Consider the following 25103-nt stretch of genomic DNA (forward strand, 5'->3'; position numbering starts at 1 on the left):
TGTCTGCTAGCATCTTACACCCTGCTGTTATGGTAAATGGACTGGTTCTTATATAACGCTTTTCTACTCTTCTGAGCACTCAAAGCGCTTTACACAACTTGTGCATTCACCCATTCACACAAGCACATTGTTCTAAGTGCTTTTCTAAGTAGCATTCACACACATTCATACGCCGATGGATGCATCTGGTTAATATCTTACCCAAGGATATTTGGGAAGCCAGGAATTGAACCAGGATCAGTAGATGACCTGCTCTACCGCCTGAGCTACAGCCACATGTGCTGGATTGTCACAGAGGCATCTTAACACAGCCTGCACCTGGGGTCTTGTCTGGGGAAGTAGACCCCAACCTCTATGGATCTTGTAGTGCCATGATTAGCACAGAGGCACTAATCATGGCAGCACAGGGACAAGCTGTTTTGGTCCCGCTTTGTCCAGCCAGCGGTAGGATTTCTGGATATCAGCCAGTTGCTCTATCTGCTGGTGGGGCAAATTATTATTATTGTTGTTGTTATTTATGGACTGGTTGGCTAAGATTAATGGCAGGAAATTGATGGATGGCCTAATGACACACAAAGGAGAAATTTAACATTTCTTGGCTACTTTCTGGTCCTCATTTTTTCATGAAACACTTGTGTTACCTTTAGTGTCTCTAGTTTTCTCTATAGTTAGCATAATTACTTCTGGGTCTTTAATGCTTTATTCCTTCCCCTGTGTTAGACTCCAGTGACTGTTGCTATGTTTTGCAGGATCTTTCAACCTTGAGAAAATGCTTTCTTGCAAAGTGGTCAATTTTCTGTCTGCTCTGTTTGTTTTCGTCATCAAGGTACTCATCGCATTGAAGGCAACACTTCCTGCCTGGAGGAGCAAAAGCCTCCCACACCAGCTTCAGTTACATACAGTCTACTTCAACCAAAAGGCTGTAGGGGGAAAGGAAAATACAAGGGGAGATTAAATATATATGCCTGAGCGAGAAAAGTATGAAAGGTTGACTGAGGTGGAAGATGAGCTGGAGAGAGAGAAGATTGACCTCATGCTGACAGTGCACATCCCTGCAAGCTTTGGTCAGGTCTCAAAGAAAGCACTGCTGTCTTTACACTGATTTCCACAGCTGTTTGGTGGTCGACTGGAGCGACCTGGGGATATCGCATGTCACCCGTCTATAGTGCAACATGAGCTCAGACAGCGGAAAGTCAGGATGTCTCATTGAGGGGAACAATTGATCCAACAGTAAGTGTTGGAGGAAAACCAGGCAGGTCTAACCACATCAGACCAACTTTAACATGCCATATGTCAAGAGTCTTTCTGAATAATTCATTATTCTTCACATACTAAAATTAAGGACATTTTAATATCTTGATTTAAAGAAAAAAACATACATTTTGAACATTTTTCTAGTAGATCAAACACTATATCTCTAATGTGTGTGCATCAGATACAAAGAGATACATGAAAGACAAGAAACATCTGCAATCTAAACATCTGCAGCTCCATAGGAAGGGGAAAGGAACTGTGTTGGCTAAAGCTGGGACTCCAAGAGGAAATGAACAAGCGTATTGCTGGTTATGTGATAAACAGTTGCTAGAAATATCAACTCAACACATTTAAATTTGGTTGGACCGCAGGATTCCTGGATACTGGACAACAAAGGAGCTGCTTTTTTTTTTTTAAGCCCGTCTTGTCTCGGATCTTTTGCTATCAGAATCATGATTTGAATGCACTTTTTATTTTGTTGTTCAACCCTATAAGATACATTTTTACTTGGTCTCATTTTTTATCTGCCATTGCTTTGATCTTTTCCTGACTAAACCTTATTTGTGTTGCCATCATAATGGGAAAACTTAAGTCTAGGACACTTGAGGGTTTTAGATCTCTTTAGAAGTCTTGAAGCTATAGATGGGATTCTTAAAACCTGCTTAAGATTTTCTTGTGTTGCTCCAAATATTAACAAAAGAACAACTTAAGAAAAAATTAATTAAATCCCAGATTTGTATTTTACTAACGTCAGTGGGTACACTTCGAATCCCGATTTACATGTGCTGAACTAAACACTATTGGATGAGGAATAATGAAACGGTGCTGTTTCTCCCTTAATTGCCACAGATTGATGCAGAGCATAACCTGCACAGACTCTGCACACAGGATACTGTGAGCCCTACCTCTAGGTTTACAGTTTCAACATTAAACTCAGTGTAAGTAGAACACGTTTTTGCTCTGCCATGATTGAGCGTAAGATCAGGGATTGAAGATTTAACCTTTGGGCTATTAAATGACTTAGAAACAAACTACTAAGCTACCCTTCTGCTCTGCTCATGGCAGCAGTCTGTTCTAATGGTGGCAACCAAGAAACATCAAGACATCTTTTTGATGATGCCATTGATGCCATCACATTTTAGTGTTTATTCTGCTTTTGATTATAATGCCACAGCCTGTTCTACAAAAAAGCTGATGGGGAGCTGCTGCGAGGCACATATGAAGCACAGCTTGCTGCATCTGGATCTTTTTGAAACATCGTTCAGCTCACCTTGTAAAAGATCACATAATGGTGTGAATGCTTTCTGTGGCAGTAACAAAGGAATTCAGGTTTCAGAAACAGCTGTTAGTTTACAGCGGTGAGAATCAAATGAAAGCAGAGAAATAACCAGTGTGGGGCTTTGTATTTGTTATATTTGATCACGAAAAAGCAACTTAGGTCGTTGGAGATGGATGTGTGGACATAAATACTGTGTTGATAGTTGCAACTACTGCAGCTGTTCTTTATGTACAACCTGCCTTCTAAAATTTGCCAGCACAAAATATGGCCAAGGCAGCAGTTTTTTGTTTTTCTTATAGAGAAACTGTGTAAAACTTTAATGGACAATATATTGGAAGGAAAAAAACAAACAACAAATTAGAATTAGATGGAAATTACTACTCCACTCCCCTCCCTAAACAAAGAAATAAAAAATAAATCCATGCACAACACTGCAGAAGTTTACTAGAAATTTGCAGTGATGTATGCAGAAGGTTCAGGTCCTTAAATAACACGTCAGTGGCAGTTTCTTAGATAACATTGCAAATACCGCCCATCATTCTTAGAATTTCTCAATCTTTTGAACATAAAACATACTGTACTGCATATTGTCTATTACTGTCTAAGGATCTTACCAGACTGTCCAGGTGGAGGTATTCCAGATGGGATTCTGGGCAGGTACAGTAGCACTGTGAGAACACCTGCTCTGCTTCCCCAGCATGGCTCCATGGCTATGGGCTTCGGCACTGCCTACAAACAGAACACACAGACAGGGACAAAAAGGATCAACACATTAAGTATGCAACAAGTAGGCAGTGGTGTGATTTGTATGTACACAGTACTCCTATAGGTTAACAGAACAGCAAGCCAGTCAATTTGAAGGATGTAGCGCCCAGATCCCTGCTGCCAACATCCCCATGAGCAAAGCTCCCAGCTGGGGGAAGCAGGCTGACTGGCAGCCTGTGGAGCTGATTTAGATGGAGACCATCTTATCAGGCTCTCCAGGTGAGTGCACAGAAACAGGCGTTAAAATATCAGCTGCACCGCCCCTTCTGCTAATGCCTTGTGTTTTTCTACAAGCCCAAACACAGACACAGATTTATATATAAAAAACAACTTTGTTTCCTCTGTTTCCATTGATCCATCCATCAAGCAAGCAATCCGTAATCATCAGTTAGTTCTGCATTCAAACAGGTGTTGCGATTGATTTTAAATTCCTGAACACAAACCTTTACCTTATTTAACCACATTTAAATATGGTAAAAAATGAAAGCTATGAAGTTTTAAAAAATATAAGGACACCACATCATCCCTGTGCAGTCCTACTAGGACTCACTACATGTAGTTTTCCTTACTGTCTGTGTAATACCTAAATGTCTAATGGAGTTGTTTCCTTTCATCTGAATACACAACAAGGATAAGAGTCACTGATATATTGATCTGGTTTGACCCGCCTGCTGCACTGTACCACAGAGGTCACAGGGATGGACTCCGTTTAGTACTGCAGTCTGTGGGAAAGTGGCATGCTCACATATTGTATGCATAAATACATAATTTTCTTATTACAACTTTTTCTTTCAATTTATTGCCTTGTTTACCCTTTCTCTCTGCTTTTTCTGATCCATCCTCTTTTCCGTGTGGAAATCAGGAGACAAGAACATTCAGAGAATCTGCAAATGCAGTCTAGTTTTTGTATTTTAATATACACTATTCTGTGTTGTTACTTTTAAAGAAAATTTAAACTGAAAAAATCAAAAAGAAAACTGAAATACAGTAGCAGTTTGATAAAACAAATGAAGACAATATATGTATGTATATCTATGGTATACAACGCTGCCCTGGGGCGCTTCTGTCAGCTGTGGCTACAATGTAGCTTGCCATCAGTGTTGGTCAAGTTACTTGAAAAAAGTAATCAGTAACTAATTACTGGACTCAGCGGTCCTGTTGCTCTATTTTCACCTGTAAAGCAGGAGCAGGGTAAGCGGAGGTTTACCCTGGTGCAGGTGTGCTGCGGTCAGTTGAAGAATCCGCGAATTTCTCTGTGAATTTCCCGGAAGTTTAGGGGTTTTTTTTCGCTGTAAAAAGAAGTTTTCTTCCCACGCACGATGGACGCTAATGTTTTTGTCACTTTTTATGGAATCAAACTCAAAGTAAGGTCAGTAATTGCACGCTTTAAACGCTGCACGCTCATATTCTCTCCCACAATCGATATGTGATCCATTGTTGATCTGCACACAGCTGCTGTCACTAACGGCGCACTCGCTTACATCACTGTCGTGAGACATTCTCGCAAAAAATCACGGTTTTAGTAACGTAGTAACGCAGTGTTCCTACGGGAAAGTAACGGTAATCTAATTACAGTTTTTGCAATAGTAATCCCTTACTTTACTTGTTACTTGAAAAAGTAATCAGATTACAGTAACGCGTTACTGCCCATCTCTTCTTGCCATCACCAGTGTGTGAATGTGTGTGTGAATGGGACTAAGTAAAGCGCTATACAAATGCAGGCCATTTAACATACAGTGCTATGCAAAAGTATTGAGTATCTCATTACTTCAGACTTTGCTTGGAAAATGGGAAATATGCACATCAATTTTTTAAAACACACTGAAACTTAGTATTCAAAGTTTTTTTTTACCTCAAAATTCTACATACAATGACCCATACTGAAAAAACTTGCTTGATTTCTTTGCAAATGTATTTACAATGAAAAACAAATAAAACCTGTACATGACTATTCACAGTCTTTGACATGAAGATCAGTTGAAAATTGCAAATCAAGCTCAGTATCATCCTGCTTCTACTGATCAGATATTAGATGTTTCTACAACTTGTAGTCCACTTCAGTATATTGGACATAATTTGGATGGTGTGCCTGTCTTTATAAGGTCCCATAGTTGACAGTGTATGTCAGAGCACAAATGAAGCCATGGAGTCCAAGAAAAAGACCAAGACAGGATTGCATCGAGGTACAGAAACAATCTGTAGCATTGAAGGTCTCAGTGAACACAATGGCCTCCATCATCCACAAATGGAAGGCGTTTGAAACCACCAAGACTTTTCCTAGAGGTGGCTCCAAAGCCAGTCTAAGCAATCAGGTTAAATGGTTCTTAGTTGGCAAGTGAAAAGGACGGTCACTCAAGCGTTGTTCAGCGGAGAGAGGAGAACCTTCCTGGAGAACAACCATTTCTGCAGCACTCCACCAATCAGGCCTGTATGATAAAGCCTCACGGAAGCTACTCCTCTGTAAAAGGCACGTGACAGTCTGCCTGGAGTTTTCCAAAAGGTGCCTTGAAGGACACTCAAATTATGAGAAACAAAATCCCCCAGTTTAAGGGTAGAACTCTTTGGCCTAAATGCCAAGCATCATGTCTAGAGGAAATTGGCAGCACTCATCACCTGGCCAATACCGTTCCTAAATGAAGCATAGTGGTGGCAGCATCATACTGTGGGGAGGTTTATCATCAGCAAAAACTGGGAGACTAAAGATGAATGCTTCAATGTACAGAGACATCCGACTCCAGAGCGCTCTGGAACTCAGACTGGGGTTAAAGTTAATCTTCCAACAGGACAACCACCTTAAGCACATAGCCAAGATAACAAAGGAGTGGCTTCAATATCATTGTGTGATTGTCACAGACTTGAAGGTAAAAAACCTGAACTCATTTGAACATCTCTGGAAATATCTGAAATTGGCTGTGCACGGACGCTCCCCATCGAACCTGATGAAGCTGGAGCAGTACTGCAAAGACAAATGGGAGAAATGGGCTAGAAATAGGTGTGTCAAGCATGTGGCATCACAACCACAGGTTTTGAGAGTGTAATCGCTGCCAAAGGTGCTTCAACAAAGTACTGAGCACAGGCTGTGAACACCTATGTTTATGGTATGTTGTTTATTTTTCATTTGAGGGGTTGATCAAGTCATACAGAAAATGACTCTTCACATTTGTGTTGCTAAAATTGGTTCTACAAATCATAGGATGTATTTAGTTTTTCACAGGACTGCTTAGAGATGTCTGCAAACTTTTCTTTCCAATGTCTGCACTTTGCGTTGGCTCTGGTGAGTGTTTTGCATAGCTTGGTTATAGCACAGTGAAATTTTGCAGAGTGACATGACTTTTTTTTTTTTTTTTTTTAGAAAAATCAAACACATGGAAGAACATTAAATATTAAACACACAAATGCTGAATGCACAATTGCACATTGGTATAATACTGTGGTTAACATGGGCAGCTCAAAGCACAACTCTGTCAAACTGAATAAATTCATAACAGGCCGCTGTGAGAAAACACCATCTGTGCGTACAAAAGTAAATAAAGGTAGCTCTCCAACTATGGGATTACTACGGGTGACCTTAGATTCTAATAACTTAAAATTCAATGAGACTGATTTCAACTCTCCAACACTGAGTACAATGTTTGTATGTTAAACACTGTAAATATAAGTAGTGGGCAGCACAGTGGGCTTTTATCAAAAAAGTGATCAAATTAACAGAGTACTTGGACCAGCTTGGTACAGGACACACACACGCACACACACACAAACTCCCCTGCAGTGCTAATAGGTTTAAGTGCTGGAGTGTACAGTGTAATTAGAAGCTGGAAGCTCCTCTATTTGTTTAGTGTTTCCAGAGTGTCAGGAAATGATGAATACTCTGCTAACTAGAAAGACACATGCACACACTTAACTGAGTTTGTAACTACCACTTCTTATTAGCAAACACTCTTTGTCCTGATTGAGATAATACACAGACAAACAAATGAGTCATTGTTCTGCTGAGGATTGTTAAGTGAGAGGTTGAGGAAGATAATATGGGAAAGAAAGGAATGGCATCAAATGAACAACAGGTGCTTGTTAGACCTGAAAATTACACTTGCATACTTCACTCATCAACATATATCAAACTGCTCACTTTTATTTATTTCCTTCATTGTGGTTTATACTTTTACCTGAATGCATCGTTTCCAAAGCAACAGCAGCCCTTCTGACTGTGTGTGTGTGTGTGTTTGTATAGTTATGGCCCACTAGTTTCTTTAATCTGAGATGCATAGACTGCAACCCACAAGGAATGAGAACACACACTCGCAATCATGTTCGCATTACATCTTGTTTACGAGACACTATTTCCCCCAGGAAATTACTCGTTACTATTGCATGGGGTCATTAAAATTCAAACGTAAGGAAACAGTAAAAATATCTGCAGAGTCACATAAAGGTCACAAGTGCATGTGTTAGGAGCACCTAGTATAAAATATAAGAGGTAAGAAACAAGTTTTGCTTAAGAAAATGTGGTATTTTCTACTTTAACTATGGCTTAAAATCCTTTGGGAACTTCACTCAATATGCACTAAAGTGTCATAAACAGGCCAAAATAGAAAACACGAAAACTTTTACTGTAGATTGTCATCTGTAAGTGATATGACTGCCATTTTCTGGCATGTTCTGATGAAGAAAACACGGTGAAAACATCAGTGTGTTTGTTGACTTGGCCAGAAATTAAAGTGTTAAAAATAAATTTGGTGGCCATGCCAGAGCAGTGGCAGTGGGGTTGAGGTCTAGACTTTGACTGGTTGTTGTAACACCTTGATTCTTTTCTTTGGCTGCAGTTCTTGGACTCATCGTCCCGTTGTGTCCCATTTTGGGCAATACGTTTGCTGTTGGACAGATGGCCTCACACTTGATTCGCACTGCAGGCCTACTTGTTGTTCCTAGAGTATTTAAAATTAGAATGGGAGGCAGAGCCTTCAGTTTTCAGGCCCCTCTTCTGTGGAACCAGCTTCCAGTTTGGATTCGGGAGACAGACACTATCTCTACTTTTAAGATTAGGCTTAAAACTTTCCTCTTTGCTAAAGCATATAGTTAGGGCTGGACCAGGTGACCCTGAATCCTCCCTTAGTTATGCTGCAATAGACGTAGGCTGCCGGGGATTCCCATGATGCATTGAGTTTTTCCTTTCCAGTCACCTTTCTCACTCACTATGTGTTAACAGACCTCTCTGCATCGAATCATATCTGTTATTAACCTCTGTCTCTCTTCCACAGCATGCCTTTATCCTGTCTTCCTTCTCTCACCCCAATCGGTTGCAGCAGATGGCCCCGCCCCTCCCTGAGCCTGGTTCTGCCGGAGTTTTCTTCCTGTTAAAAGGGAGTTTTTCCTTCCCACTGTCACCAAAGTGCTTGCTCATAGGGGGTCATATGATTGTTGGGTCTTTCTCTGTATCTATTATTGTACGATCTACTGTACAATATAAAGCACCTTAAGGCAACTGCTGTTGTGATTTGGTGCTATATAAATAAAATTGAATTGAATTGAATTAGAATCTTTTATTAAAAATTACTTCTATATTCTCGAACAACAATTTCTGAACAATTTCATTTTTCTATATCAGCTTTGATGTCCAAACTTTTTTTACTTTTTACTTTAGCCACAGTGAGCATCTCACGGGAAATGATATTCAGCATCCTGTTATTTCATCACTGTGGTGGAAACACTTTAGAAAGCTGTGGCATCCTCACATGCACTATTTTACAGTTTCTTGAGTCTGGCTTTTTCCCACTTTTCTTGCCTTTGAGGTGCAGTCTTCTCTCTTACATCACTGTCACCGCTGTCTCCGTTTTACCTGCAGGTAAACGGGTCTCATTACAGAGAAACTGGAGGTGGGATAGTATGCAGATTGTCTGCATTTAGTTTGCAGAAGCTTGTTGGCTTAGATTGATGTCCATTCACCAACACAGAACAAAATAGGTTGGTGCATATGTTTTATGAATGGTAATTTTGGATACGCACTTCGTTTTTTGCTCAGGGTAAGAACTTTTCTATGCAAATCTTAGTAAATGAATCTCCTTGTTGCAGAAAACTTGTTAGCATAGTAGTTTGTGTTACTGTGTTCTTTTTTTACCTGGAAAGCCTTCTGAACAAGTATGGCTTGTTCAGTCTTTCTAACTGTTCTGTGATGAACTTTCACATTGAACATGCTAATTGAGGCCTTTATAGTCTGAGGTGTAGTTCTGGGGGTCTGACCATGGGGAGAAGCTGCTCCAGCATCCACTATTGGAAGGATTGTGGCATTGTGTTAACGCAAACCTGAATGCTCCAGACCAGCAAACTGCTAAAACCTTCTGCTGATGATCAGATATGATGAGCAATGGAAGCAGTAGTGGAGGAGTAGTGATAGAGCCTGGTTCTGCCGGAGGTTTCTTCCTGTTAAAGGGTTTTTTTTCCTTCCCACTGTCATGAAAGAGATTGCTCATAGGGGGGTCATATGATTGTTGGGTTTTTCTCTGTAGGTAAAGCGCCTTGAGGTGACTGTTGTTGTAATTTGGCGCTGTATAAATAAAAAAGAATTGAATTGAATTAAGCATGTACTTAGTTTTTTTTTTTTTTTTTACAGGACTGGACAGAGTCCTGTGGAAGACATGGGGTTTTCATAAATGTATTAACATGTGTCAAACTGCACTTTAAAACAACTTGCTATTTATTGTGAGTTTGTTTCACTGTCTAAGAAGGCAGAATACATTCTGCAGTCAGGCATACATTTGCTGCTCTTTGTTTTAACATACAGTTGCAGAGTTTATGACCACACCACTCCCTGCCACGACCAGGAAGGGCAACATAAGGTGATTCAAAGATTAACCAATAGATCACACTTGAGACATCTTTAAGGTATTTACTGAGTGAGTACCTTTTACTTGTGAATAAAAGAGACTCATCTTTAAACTTAATAAAGAGATCTTAACACATCTCTAACAAAACACCATTGCCTTTTGCACAAATGTAGACTGTCCTATAGTGCCTTGAGTAGTGAACCTGAATAGAGGAACCATGATATAGTATGAAAAGCTTGTCTACTAGTAAACAGTTACAGCAATGCACCTACTGACCAATATCTGCAAACACACACACGCACACACTGTTTACATTGATTTTTGTGTGAGCAGTGCAATTAGCAGTTCAGCTTAAAAAACATAACAAGCTGGACTATTTTATTTTTCTGTCTAATAGCAGTCTTATCAGTTCTGCAAAATGACAAATCTAATAGTAGTGTGTGTGTGCACAGCGTACAGTGCGTGTGTCTTTCTATGGTATATTGACTTCATGCTAGCGTGTGTGTGTGTCTGTGTGTGTGAGATAGTAAATGACATAGCATAACCAGTGTGACAACTGTAGGAACTTTCTCTGGCTCCTTTCCCAAAGTAATCAAGGTAAGTAAGAGGGAGCGAGGAGTGGGGAGGGGAGGGGGGTGACTGTGCTGGGGGAAGAGGGGGGTAAACATGAACCAAAGAAAAAAAAGGGCTGAGTACAGAAATTAGTAAGGTTAGAAAGGAGAGTCAGGTGGGTGGTGTCCAGGTAGCAATTTAAGTGTAGAGCAAATTCGTGCTGAGCTGTGTGTGTAGTATAAAAGCTTTCTCAGCTGATAGTGACCGAGTAGAGATGAAGGTTCTGACCTGACAGAGAGAGAGAGACAACACACTCTCAGTGTCTCTTACTCTCATTTTATTTATATTTTAAATATTAAATGTCACTGAAGCCCAGACAACAGCTTTTGCTGACTGTGTGCAATGTTGAAATTGGCTACTTGGCAATACTGAGCTATTTCGCTCCCTCATTCTATAAAGAATTACTGGAAATAATCCAGAAAGATTGTTGTTTTTAAGCATGCAGCTCTTGGAGCTTTGGCCCCATCTTTGGGAATGCCAAAGCTGTCTTGATGTATTTATTCATTTGTTCCATGCATATTATTAATACAATGTAATTTTACAGACACAAAATGATTTTCAGCAATAAAGGATAAAGATTTTGTGCTGTCTTTAGCACAATCTTATAAAGCTATCTGCACACACTGTTCACTTGCTTACTTCTACTCATGTTTGACAGGCAGAACTGTCTCATATCAGATTTTCATTCACCTTACAGACAACTATACTAATTTTGTTTTTTTACTTTGTCACCCACTGAATGGCTTTTACCAGTTCCATAGGTACTCTCCTATGGAACTCTCTACTTTTAAGATGATTTTTTGATAAAGCTTATAGTCAGGGCTGGAGGATGTGACCCTGAAGCTTCCCTTAGTTACGTTGCAATAGGCCTAGGTTCCCGAGAGTTTCTTCTTCTTGATCTTTTTTTCCACTTTCTATGTGTTTATCCACCACTCTGCATTTGCATTCTCCCTCCCCTCACCCCCTACTGGTCACAGCAGATGGCTGCTCCCTGAGCCTGGGTCTGCTGGAGGTTTCTTCTGTTAAAAGATTTTTTTTTCCAACTGTTGCCAAGTGCTCGCTCATGGGGGTCGTCTGACTGTTGGGGCTTTCTCTGTATTATTGTATTACTGGGTCTTTACCTTAAAATTTAAAGTGCCTCGAGACGAGTGTTGTGATGTGGTGCTTTATAAATAAAATTCGATTCAATTGAACCAATAAACAGGATGAAAAAAGGAAAGCAAAAAAACCCCTCTAAATAGTTAGTGACCAGTCCGTAATGTAGATCTCAAACTCATATTTTTAACGTTCTCACACGAGCGAATCCATAAAGTATGGATTTATATGGACTTTTTTGGTAAACGGTTGGTGGCAGAGACGCTAAGGCAGTTTAACCAGCTCCATCTATGCAGTTTCACAACTGCGTAATCAATTCAGGGTCATAGGAGGAGCTTAATTAGCATATTTTCTACATGCAATTTACCAATTTGGCATCGAAATCCAAAGGATGTGCGCTAAGCTTGGTAACGTGGCATGCGTGAACAATATGCTAAACTGTGCAAATAAAATCAATTCACAGCATGTTAATTTCTTTTCTGTTAACATTTTACAATAGTTTGAGTGGATCAGCAGAACTGTGTGACAAAAGCATTTTGTCCTACAGTCCTACAGTAAACACAAACTCTAACTTTCCTTTCTCCAAATTAACAGGATGAGGAATATTTTGTCTTGGTAATTAAAAGAAAAACCTCTAAAGGAAACATTTTTGTAAATGAATCTAATATTCAGTGCCATACATTGTTGCTTTCTAATCACACCTTCCTGTGAGAACAGATGGAGTCAGATTTGGCCATGCAGTGTTGTAGCGCTGATGACCCCAGCTAACGTCACTGCAGAGCAGTAGCACCATAATTGCAGCAAATGGTACACAGTGTGTTTATCTGCGTTATCTGTGTGCGTAAGTAAAGTGTGAATATTTTTTTGTGTTCCTGTAATTTTTATTTCATGATTTAGTCAATGTTTTTTTTGTGTGTGTTTTTCCCCCCCTGTACAGAAAAAAAAGAAAATGCTGGTTACATCAGATCACGAAACTGGTTCTGGCTGGAAAACTGCCTTTAACTTTTTTTTCCCCTTGCACCCTATAAACTGAAAAGAAAAAGAAACAGACAAGGTCACTTTACGCTGCACTTTCTTTTAAGTCCATTCCTTCTGTCTCTTTCAGGTTCTTTCCTTCTGCATTTACCAAATATAAGAGCAGAGTAAAAGAGGAAAATTTTAAGATGTTTCAGGAAAAGTGAGGTCATTCAAAAAGGTGTCAGTCTCGCCTCTTTCCTGCTTTTATCTCCTCCCTTCACAGCATCCTTTCTCAGCTCTCCGGTTTGGTCCTCATTCAAATCTCCCTGCTTCTTGTCTCTTGTACTTGTTTCAAATAAACAGTTTTTGCAAAAGTCCAATACCCCCACCCCCATTTTGTTCCCTGAATGAACAATTGTCAATTGAGCAGTGCTTGTAGGTGTGGGTTAGTGTGTTACGACGTTGATAGATATTTTGTCTGTGGCCAGAGGAAATAGAGCCAAAGATTATCTTCCTCTGAATAACTGCATTTTGTCATTTTTACTCTGAGAATGTGCTCAACCCCGGGTATAGCAGAGTGAAACCACAGATGTGGTAAATTGCAAATTCCTAATCCAGACATCCAAATAAGCATGTAAGTAACCAGTGGACAGCAAGCATGGCATGAAAATGCAATCTACTCTGAGGTGAAGAGAAGCAGCCACAGACTGTTGTTTTAGCCACTGACAGAAAGCTGGCCAAATGTAGTACATACAGTATTAATATATAATTCTATCTCAGGTTGCAGTGCGTTTTCTGTGTTTTCAATTAAATAAATGATTGAAATGATCCACCAATCAGCATTCTGCTTTTTTTTTTTTTTTAACATTTTGCACATGCTGTGATTCCTTGGGAGTCAGTTGCTCGCTTCTGCTCTTAAAAATAACACATCTGTGTGTGACACAGATTCTAGCAAGACAGGTCTTTCACACCCAACTTGTCACATATGGATGCTGTAAAAGACACCACTGGTGTCACATTTATCCACACTGGGGAGGCACATTTGTGGATAGCAGCAGTTTTTAGTGCTTTAACTTAATCAGTGACTAAAAGCCAAAGGAAGGAGTTATTAACAGTCATTAACATACTAACAGTCAAAACCAGGTCCAACATGACCTGCCAGTCCCCTGCTGACAAACGGAGGACTTACTCCCTTTTTTGCCCTTTAAAGGCAAACTAGAGGTGTCTAATTTTACTGCAGCTGGTGGACAAAGAACAACTGTGGGATGAACACAGGCAACATCTGGAATAATGGAAGTATTTAATATCAACACACCAATATCCCACACCATTACCACCATTCAGTAGCACTCCTGTTTTTCTTCCCAGGTGACTGGGTTCTGCTGTGGCTCTTTGCACTCAGGTTAAGGTGGCAAACTTGTGAGAAATAGCTACAGGAGATGGTTTTGTCAAGTTACCTATAGGTTTTGACAAAAATGGAGGGATCAAGTCGTTCTCATTGTAGCAATAATAATTTTTATATTTTAGAATTTGTATTATGCACTTTTATTTACTGTGTAGTACAAAACTTTTTTGTTTTTTGTTTTTTTAATTTATCTCTTGTTTGAGCAAACAAAGGACAACCTAAGTCTGGAATATTTTTCCTCTCCTACAGGATTTCATCTCACATCTGAGTAGTAGGCTGAATCCACTACACAATAAGTCAGTAAATTTTAACATCATGGACTGTAGCTAGTGGCAGTAGTTGAGGTTCTGCTCTGTAGCACAACAGTGACCTAGCCAGCAAGCCAACCAGCACAGAAACAAAATTAGAAAACTGATCACAGACAGCATCGTTCTCAAAGACCGGTAGAACCTTAGAGTTCAGCAAAGTTGTGAGGACTTGTGTCAGGTATATTTAAACGATTCTAAAATCGCTTGTTTTCTTTTGTGCTTTGACACAGTGTCTACACTATAAGGTCAGTAAAAATGTGCATTCAATATTCAGCAGGAAAATACCTGACCTGAAGGGTCTACGTTTGACATTTCTTAAAATAACAGATGTTTGAAGAGTGAACGTCGGGCCTCAGGATTAGCTGAGACTTGCAGCAAGGTGATAACTTAAATCCCAATTTTCAGAGTATAATTTAATAAAGTGGCTATAGTTCAGGGGACAAACAGATGCAGAAATATGCATATTAACAATGAGATGTGAACTTCCCAAGGTCTCCCCCCTCCAAATTCCCTCATTTCCTCTGCTTCACATCATTTCCTTGGTTCCACCGTCCTCTCATAGCCAATCTTCACTGTCAGGCTCATCTTACCCATTACTTCCATCACTCTCTGTCTTTTGTCTGTCACTGTGTCCCTCTATTTCCCATCTCATTTTCCTCTTTCTGTATCTCATCAAACTCTCTGAAACTGACACTATCAAGGCATTGCAGAACAAATACCAGATAATGTCCAACAGTCCTGAACATCCCAGCAATCCAGTGACTTTACTGGTCAGAAGAGACCAACAAGATTAAAGATGAATGACTAAAAATTATTAAATATGTCCCAAATCAAATGCTTTCTAACAAGTGAGGAAAATATATATGCATTAAAACTTGGATATCACGTACATCTCAGGAAAAGGATTTTATCTTTGTTCATATCAACAAGAGCCTCAGGGACCATCTCAATGCACAGCAGGATCTTTGCTACGCTGATTGTCTGGTTGTTACACTTCTCACACTCAAATGTTCAAAGCTACTGCGGTGTGTGTGTTTGCACGTGTGCAAAGCGGCACCGATATGTAGAGGGGTGTCTGGCAAATTTTTTTATCAAATGTGAAAGTGCCTTTGAATCTTAATCGGATTCCTTTATCTTAAACTCCTTATCAAATCTACTTGGGTTTAGCTTTTTGTGCACTGCTAAGTAATAAAAGTAACAAAAGATTCAGTTGAGATAAATTCACCTCATGTTGGCTGAGAAGGCTGAAGCACAATATTTGGAATGGAAATGATATAAAAATGTATAATACTATCTTCCGGATCGTGTCTTTTCCACTTTTGCCTTTTTTGTTTGGTTGTTGTTGTTTTTTTTTTTTTGTTTTTTTTTTGGGTATTTAGGCAGTTTTATTATTTTACAGACTTACCCCAACTTTAGGGGGTGTTGGGTAAGCGCCAGGGATTACCATGTGTAGGTTGCCAGTCCATCACAAAGCCAGCAGAGACTTGTTCACACTCACATCATCCACTTTGACGTTTCGAGACTGTGGACTCTTCCATTTAGGACTAGTGTATTCATGCTAGCAGTAGACTAAGCTTCATTTGCCAGTGATCACAAAGGTCGGGGGAGTTTAATGAAGACGTGTGGTGAAATCACAGATGCACTTGTGCATTTGTTAAAAAAAACAAATGGGGAGCCCTCTAAAAAGAGCAGTAGTAAGTGATTACCTTGAAGGAGCTTGTTTTTAAACAGTTTTCAGTTGCATTCTTCTACTGACAGCTATTCTGCTGAGCATGCATTGAGCTTAGGGCTGGGCAATATGGCCTAAACTCCATATCGCGATATAATTTGAAGCACCTGCGGTAACGATATATATCGCGATGTATTCTTTTCTTCTGTATAACGTATTTTACACACTATAAGGCACACTTAAAATCCTTTAAAAATCGAGAGTGTGCCTTATGTATGAATTCTGGTTGTGCTTACTGACCTCTAACCGATTTTGACGTGCAGAAATCTGTTAAAAATGTTTTAGTACAACTTTGGTAAGCCGCACTGCTTGATGGATTGTCAGAGCATTACGGCTGCCGTAGTGAGGAGCTTCGCGGAGTAATCTGGGTCCAAAACTCAGTCAGCTTCAGGTCCCAAAGTCAAACAAATATTGAGAGTTAAAAACGGTCTAAATTCTTTCATCTTTAATAAAATCATCGTTGCTGCTTTATCGGGTGTAACAATTAAGTTTAACATCCAGGCATCCATGAAAACAGAATTTATTAAATTTAACGGAGTTACAAGTTAACAGGAAGTTAGCTCGCTAGATTCCACCTAAACATGACATACCATGTTCTGACTGAGAGATTTTTGAAACTAATTAAAACGTACAGCTCTGCTACCACTTCCAACATAAATGAAGACAGAAAACTAAACAGCAGTGGCATTTGCAGGGTTACTGAAGTTGGACTACCTGGTATATAATGTTGTGCGATGTGATTGCTAGCAACACAGTTATGTTAGCATAACATTAGCAGAGTGAAGCTGGAGGATGAACACCAACTTTTCTTCCACTTGATAAAAGTTAACGTGAGGGATTCTGGTGGTCAGGGACAAATACAATCGCATAGCAGGATGCTATACACGGGCCAAACTTCAGTCAGGAGAACAACTGAGATTTTTCATCCACAATACGAGGTTAGTTATTAATAAACTGCAACAACATGGGAATAGAACAGCTGCGAGAGAATTCATCATTAATGAATCAATGTTACGGAAGTGGAGGAAGCGCGGTTTTTGGCTTTCCCCATATTTCAAAAGTGCTTCATCTCTTTGCTATGACTGTCGCCCGCCATAATTTGCAGATGATAATGGTTTTAGCCGCTGCGATGCTTTCGACCGAAACAGGCGCAGCTTGATGACATCATCAACATGCGCTATCGCGATAGAGCGGTATAGTCAAAATCTCTATCGTTGGCCAAATTTATATAGTTTCTATCGTATATCGTTTATATCGCCGACCCCTAATTGAGCTTGACTCAAAACTGCCAACACTGTTACCGGTAGTTGTTAGCAAGAAATCCGTTTTCAGATGCTTGACTAAACCAAGATCACATGTACTTTTGCTGTACATGGCTGTATCCAGACTTCCAAATGGAACCAAAGTTGGACTCTGACTTGTTAAATTTCCTATATCCAGAAGAATACAATTACAAATACAAAAAAAAAGGCAATGCTCTACTGTTTAGCCAAATTAATTTTGAGAAAAAAACCTCACATATCTGAATGTAATTTAAGGTCCTGAATTACTTCTCTCCCCTTTTTTGCCCTTATCAACCATTTCCCATCCTCCTTGGTGGCATTTTAAGTGGCTTTAAACTGACACAAAGGGCTTGACGCTGGATTGAAGGGCTTTGAAGGTGCTGTAACCCTGGAATGGCCTCCCTGCCAAACACATCTCAGACTAGCCTACACGTGGGAACACACAGATACACAAAGCCTCGCTCTCTGACCCCTGAGGTGTGAAGAGTGCCCCCCCCCCGCCGTGCCTTCCTTAGCCGATTAGGCCGCCCATGCGTGTCCACCCCCGTGGGGCAGAAAATTGTCGTGTCCAATCCTCTCTCCGTCCAAAGCCCCTTTTGCCATTTCCTCCTCTCTCTGTCTGTCTGTATCTGTCGCCGCTCTCGCCGGGAAGTCTGCTGGATTGAGAGGAAATGGTGCTGATCAGGGAGCAACACAGATAGTGTGTGTCTGTGTGTGTGTGTTTGTGCAGTACATTTGACTTGCTTATCTGTGTGATATTCTACTTTAGGTGGGAACACATTTAAGAAGCATGATTTTCTTTTTGCTGTATGCATTTTAAATAAGGCCACAGCAGAAGCACTCCTCACAATTCGTAGAAAATATTGGCTAACCCAGTTTCATATTCGTTTGCTGAGTCAGGATTGAGTCCAGTACTACAGACCTCTGGCATGTGTAAAACCTGATGGGGTTTAAACAGTCAGCAATGATCAGATTATGTATCATTTCATTTTTCCACGAAGAGAAAAAAACAAAACAACAACACAAATTTCTCGGAAAACATGCTAATCGCCATTAATTAATGCAGCATCAGACATCGACTAGTGTCACTATTCACCATCTGTGTGTGTGTTTAATTCAAGTCTAATTACTCACTCTAACTGGGCCAGCCTCACAATCCTCTGACCTCCTCTGGATCAAAGGTCTTTATCTTTTTAACAATAAGTACGTTTAGGTTTTTACGAAAATCTGTTTCAGAGACATAGAATATGCAGTATGGAAGCAAACAGTTGATAATAATTAAAGTTAATAATTGTGTAATTTTAAGTCAACATTTATCATTTTCTGGACACTCGAGGTAAGAGTTTCATGCTGTTTGTGCTGTTAAGAAGGGGCTGGCTCTACGTAGCTCATCATTCTTCTGCTTGTGATTAGGGCTGGGTATCGTCACTGATTTCTAGAATCGATTCAATTCCGATTCACAAGGTCCCGAATCGATTCGATCCACGATTCAATTTAAATCTGGGAAATTTTGACAGTCAGAAATATTACAATTCAGATCAGTACATTTACATATTTTTGTATCAATAAAAAGGAAGCTGACACACACAAGACTTTATCAAAGGTGTGAGCATTACAGCAGATGCCTTTGTGTCAAAGTAGCTGAAGATAAAACACAGAAAAACATGAAGGTGATTTTCCTGGCCTGGGATTTTATAAAAATATTCTGCAGTACATCAAAAACGAAAGAAAACAATTAATCAACATATGAACATTACCTCTGACGTTACAGCGGTTTTATTAGAGACACGTCTAAGCGTTTTGCATTTTGCATAATTTTAAAAAGTTTAAATTTGTTCAGTATTGAACGGCAGAAATGAGGTTTTCTTTTCGGAAGAATGTAAAAGGGCAAAAAAACAGCGGCCGACAGCGCTGTAAACAACGGTAGACTTATGGGTAACAAGCAAGGGAATAATGCAGAAAACAGAGAGGGAGAGAGAGAGAGAGAGCTGTGCATCGTGGTGGAAGCAAAACAGTAAAAGTCAGAGTGAATTCATGACGATGTTTATGTGAAGCGTAGTTTGGATCTTCTTTTGCTGCTGGTTCGGTCAATATTGTTTGGAGAGACATCAAACTAACAGCTTTAGAATCAGCGCATAAAGGGCGCGGACCCGCCGACAGATCAGAATCAGCGAGCTGTCGGCTTTCATCCCGGACCGTGAGAAAGGCGACATCTAACTGATTCTGATCCGTGGGTCCGCGCTGTGTGTTTAAGTCTTTGTGCAGAAGCCGTTTTCCTGCTCTCATTTACTGTCTTAGCTGTTTGGTGGTTGTTGAAATTTTGTGACGTTTCACCTGAGATTCTGGCATCTTGGGCAAAATAAATTGATATTAAAAGATCGATTCAGGATTTTAATGAATCGATTTTATGTTATCCAAGCCAGAATCGATTTTAATGGATAAATCGATTATAAAAACCCACCTCTACTTGTGATCCTGTATAAGAGGAGTTTCCAGAGAAGTATGAATGTCGTTCAGCTTTATTGTCCAGACACACTCAGCTGCACCAGGGAATCAAATCAGTAACTGGTGGGGGAAAAAAGTCTACTATTTTTCTACTCTAGGCCATTACTGGATGAAAGTGCAGGTATCGTTTCACATGATAAGCTGTTCATCACTTCAAACAGATTAATATGTAGTAATTTTTAATATATACCTGCAATAATTTACTCTGGAGTTCACAACAACATGATCAAATGACATCAGGATTTAAATCTCAAAACTTGTCAACCCACAAATAGAGCAAACGCAAATGTCTCTAACCTTTATTCCTTCCTTGTGGCATTTAACAAGGAGCAGTTTGCTTTTAATGAATAAAACAAGAAAAAAAAAACAAAAGCGCAGCTTGCCATTTACATTTGGATTCAGCCGGTAGCCCAAGGAGAGGACGACAGAGACAGCAGGCATGCAACATGTTTGAGGTATTTCTATGAAAAAAAGGGGGAAAAAAATCCCTTCTGGCTCTGAGAGGGAGCAGAGATTTTCCAGCACAAAGTGGTATCTTTATCCCTATAATCAGAGAGATCCAACAGGAGATACAGATTGCCTCGTCGCTTCTCTTCTCCCTCTCCCTTTTCTTCTTTTCTCTCTATAAAAGCTGCGCTTTCTCTCTCTTAAACTGTTTGTTGTCACAACTGGTAAACAAGTAAACAGAAAGGAGTAGCAGTGCGGACGTTCTGTTGTATCTCTGACAGCTTCCTGCAGGCTTGCCTCCAGCATTATTGTAACAGCTCTCCTTTTAAAATGTATGAACACACTGATAGACAGAGTGGCTTTCATGAGGAGAAGAGAGGAGGAGGAGGGGATGCTGAGAAGTAGAGGTGATGAGAAAAAGAAACAAGGAAAGGAGGCAAAGTGCCTCAGAAATCCTCAGAAATCAGTTTTAAGAGCTGGAAGTGATGTCAATCCCAATTTGAGTGTGCTCCATTATTACAGTTAGAAAACAGAAGGAAAAGCAGGATTTGCTTTGCTCATTAGCAAAGGCAAATCCGTTAATGCATCACTAGCAATGCAGTTTTAACTTAAAGACACTGCTGCAAAGCCTGGTCAGTGCTCTGTGTGTGGTTTATTTAGTGAGTCACAAATATGACACAAGTTTTACAGCTTCACTAAATGTTTATGTACACTGCCGCTGAATCTTTAAGTTGGGGTTGGTTGGGCCGCTCTGACTTTCCAAGTTAAAAGCTCAACTTGAGGGGGCATTCCAGCTGAAAATTCCAACTGGAAACGCAGACTTTCAACTTCAAATGAAAATCACTATAAGGATGTACGAAAGTAAATGAGAAAAGAAGACTCAAAGGGAGAGAGGAAGAGCAAGGGGAAAAAAGAAGATGAAAAAACAAACAGAGAAATGAAGAGATTAGAAACATACATTCACAAGGAGACAAAGGACAGATGGATGGCATGAGGGAAAGCAAAAAACAGACCTTAAAATACAGGAAAAGGGCAAAGAACAGGATAAAAGTGGAGGAGAGGGACTGAAGAGTTAAAGACAGATGACAGCAAAGAAGAAGAAGAGATGAAAGAGTGTAGGAAGTGAAGGGAGGCAAAGAGAAAGGCGAGAAAAGAAGCTTAAACAGCAGAAGAACACGAGATGAAATGTGAAAAGAGATGAGAGTGGGAGAAGAACAAAACAGGAGGGTAGAGAGCTGGAGGAGGAAAGATGATGGGACAGAGATGAGGGAGAGAGAGGATGACAGGGCTGAAATCAGGAGCAGAAATGAGGAATGATACTCCTTTAAACACACATGCACCCTGGCTTTAAGCTGCACCGCTGGGAGTTGGTGGCTCGCTGTTGCTCTCTGTGCTGGTGGGAACGAAGTCGGCTGCTTGTCAAGCAAATCGCTTAGTGGTGTTTGAAGGCTCCCAGAGTGGGACTGAAATCGAGTGTCATGTTGAATCAGCCTTTTGCAACAGCTGCCTGAATGCACCATTACTGCAAATTATTTACAATTCTCATCTATAAGTGTTAATGTGTCTATAGCTTATGCCTTGCACATCACACAACACCCTCTGCCTCGCTGTTAACGGCTGCTTTTTATCTTTTCTCATTCCTTTTTCACATTCCTTCTGCATGTTGGTTTGCATTTCTTCCCTCCTCTTCTTATATTCTTTGTTGTGCTCTACTGAGTTGCAAAGAGGGTGGAATGACCGCTTTCTAGAATTAGTAAAACATAATTAAGGAAATTCCAATTCTAATTAAATTTGAATATCAAGTCTGAAGTCAGTATAGTCAAGTTTTACATCAACCAAATAAAAGTCCAGTATGGGAGTTCCTCATTAACTCAGACAAAAGGAAGCCTCCACAAGAACAGCAACATCTTCAAATATTACAGTTATAATTTAAAAATCATCATAAACACTAAATATGTGCATATAATTTCCATGCTTAACTAACCTTGGTGTCCTTTTCCCCTCATTGCCAGGTTACATTCGCACCATTTATGGTTATTTACTTGGCATTTTAAGTGCTGAACAGTTTCTTGCTATAACCGCTCTCTCTGTCCTAGAAAAACATAAATAAATCAGGGGTCTTCAATCCAGGACTTAAGGGCTGGTGTCCTGCAGGTTTTAGATGTGTCCAACACAGCTGATTTAAATGGCTAAATCCTCCTCAATATGTCTTGAAGTTATCCAGAGGTCTGGTAATGAACCAATCATTTGATTGAGGTGTGCTGACCCAGGGCAATATTTTAAACCAGCAGGACATCAGCCCTTGAGGCCTGGAGTTCCCCACCCCTGCAATAAATACAGGGTGCTGTTATCAACCATCATTTCTTAAAGGTAAGTTTAATTTTAATATCCACACCCAGACCTGACCACTGTGAGACCTGTTGAATCAAGACATTACTTTACAGAAAATGTCTGACAAAGTGAAGGAGGCTTAAAAAATATCAAAAAGCAACATGTCACAATCTGAAAAAAGAGCAGGTGAGAAAGTACTGACATCTATCATTCTGGAAAAGGTTACAAAGCCATTTCCAAGGCTTTGGAATCCACCAAACCACTGTGAGAAAACTTGGAACGGTGGTGAACCTTCCTAGGTATTACTCCAAGAGCCCACTGATGACTCACCCAGGAGGTTACCAAACAACCTACAACAGCACGTAGAACCACAGGCCTTGCTTGGCTCAGTTAAGGTCAGTTTTCATGGTTCAACAGTAGGAAAGTGGTCAAGAATGGCATCAATGGGAGAGCTCCAAGTTCCAATGCTGACCAACAAGTACATTTGCCAAATATACATCCTGATAATCTGCCAACTTTTGGGAAAATACAAGATAAAAGTTGAAATGTTGGAATAAAGTATCTGGAGCAAAACTAAGAACATTGCATGAAAAAACAGTCCATTTGTACCTTTCCATTAGTACCTACTGGGATCGACTTGCTACGGATCATCAACCAGTCCGTACTAGTGTGCATTGTCATTGCAACGTGTCCGAGCATCTGGGACGTAATTAATATGCAACACAAATGCTGAGGTAAGAATATACCTCCTGCTCAGTCTGTGGCTTTTCGGCAGACCCGGGGATCATGGCGTTGTTTTCTGTAGCTATTTCCCTCATTGCCGGGTTTCAAAAATGGTGGTTGTATTTTTCATGAATGAGACGCTCTTATGACTGAGGGTGATGCTACTGAATAACCAACTGGTGGCATGCAGTCTGACAGCTTCACATTTTAGTACCTGCTCAGATTGTTTGGAACCCCAGGTGAGCAGGTACTAAAATGGAAAACCCTGAAAACCATGGTGAACCAAGCCGAGTCAATCCAAGCTGGTACTAATGGAAAAGGAGCTAAACATGGTGGTAGTAGTGTGATGGCCTGGGGCTGCTTTGCTTCTTCAGGACCTGGACAACTTGGTGTATTTGATGGAACCATGAATTCTGCTCTGTACCAGAAAATCCGAAGGACAATATCTGGCCATCATTTTGTGTCCTGAACCTCAAGCACACTCGGGTTATGCAGCTGAATAGTGATCAGAAATGCACCAGTGAGTCCAGCTCTTAATGGCTTTAAAAACAAAAAGCAAAATGAAGCCTTTGGAGTGGCCTATTCAGACTCCGGAGTAAGAAGAGTGGGACACCAGTTATTATGTTTAGAGGACACATTTTTTTCCAGACAACGTAGGTAGGTTTTGATAGCTTTTTTCCCTTAAAAAATGAAATCACCATTTAAAAAGTGCATTTTGTATGTACTTGGGATATCTATGTCTAAAATTAACATTTGTTTGTGTGACAACTATGCAAAGAGTATATTTTTATCAGTCATAATCTCTGTAATGAACAGAAACCATAGAGTTTTTCCATAAGCAAGCACTTGCTTTGCTTACTGTACAGTTTACTTCTTGTGTATTTTGGCATAACCAAAGCATGGCAATTCATTTACAACATTTACAACACTGAGCAAATTTGGAAATGTCTTAATAATTGAATTCATTTTTATTTATATAGCGCCAAATCACAACAACAGTTGCCTCAAGATGCTTTATATTAGGTACATAAAGTAAAGACCCTGCATTAATACAATGCTGGCATGTAATTTCTCATCCTTAAATGCTGGTGTACCAAACTGCAGTCTGCAAACACACATGTTTAAAGTTCACAAATGGTCATACAGCAAACAGAACAAAACCACAGCGGTCACAGGAAGCAGCCATCATGTATATTTACTATATAATTAAAAGCTGATATTTCCTCGGCTTGGAGTTTTACTCCTGAATATGAATAATTTATGATTAAATTAACTCCTGTAACTTTGATACTTATCCTTGTGCCTTTCCTAAGTTTTGTTTCCCCCTCCTGCTTTATGTTTACTCCGTTATCTGTCTTTTATGTTTTCTCACTTTCCATCATTCCTTTTTACTTATTTATTTTTTCATTTTTGTTCCTGTCATTTCCTCTTGCATTCCTGAGAGCGGGACACCAGGTCACATCCTTGTCTCCACACACCTGCATACAAAGCACACTGTATGAATGTGTGTGTTTGTGTGTGTGAGACAGAGGGAGTCTGGACTTGTGTTGAATTTCCATTTTAATCAGCACGTCAGTAAACGAACAATCCTA

General features: G+C 40.0%; 1 protein-coding gene across 1 annotated transcript in view; it reads right to left on the reverse strand.

Moving 5' to 3' along the window:
• The window catches only part of atrnl1a (attractin-like 1a), a 318106-nt gene that overhangs the window by 15611 nt on the left and 277392 nt on the right, over positions 1 to 25103 (reverse strand). The window contains exon 30 of the mRNA XM_085427777.1: positions 3148 to 3262. Coding sequence (XP_085283903.1) covers positions 3148 to 3262 — 115 coding nt within the window. The remainder of the gene's footprint in view (positions 1 to 3147; positions 3263 to 25103) is intronic.

The sequence above is a fragment of the Rhamphochromis longiceps genome, linkage group LG13, assembly GCF_057381845.1.
Source record: "Rhamphochromis longiceps isolate RC_006_pf linkage group LG13, R_longiceps_female_GT1.1, whole genome shotgun sequence".
Classification (NCBI taxonomy): Eukaryota; Metazoa; Chordata; class Actinopteri; order Cichliformes; family Cichlidae; genus Rhamphochromis; species Rhamphochromis longiceps.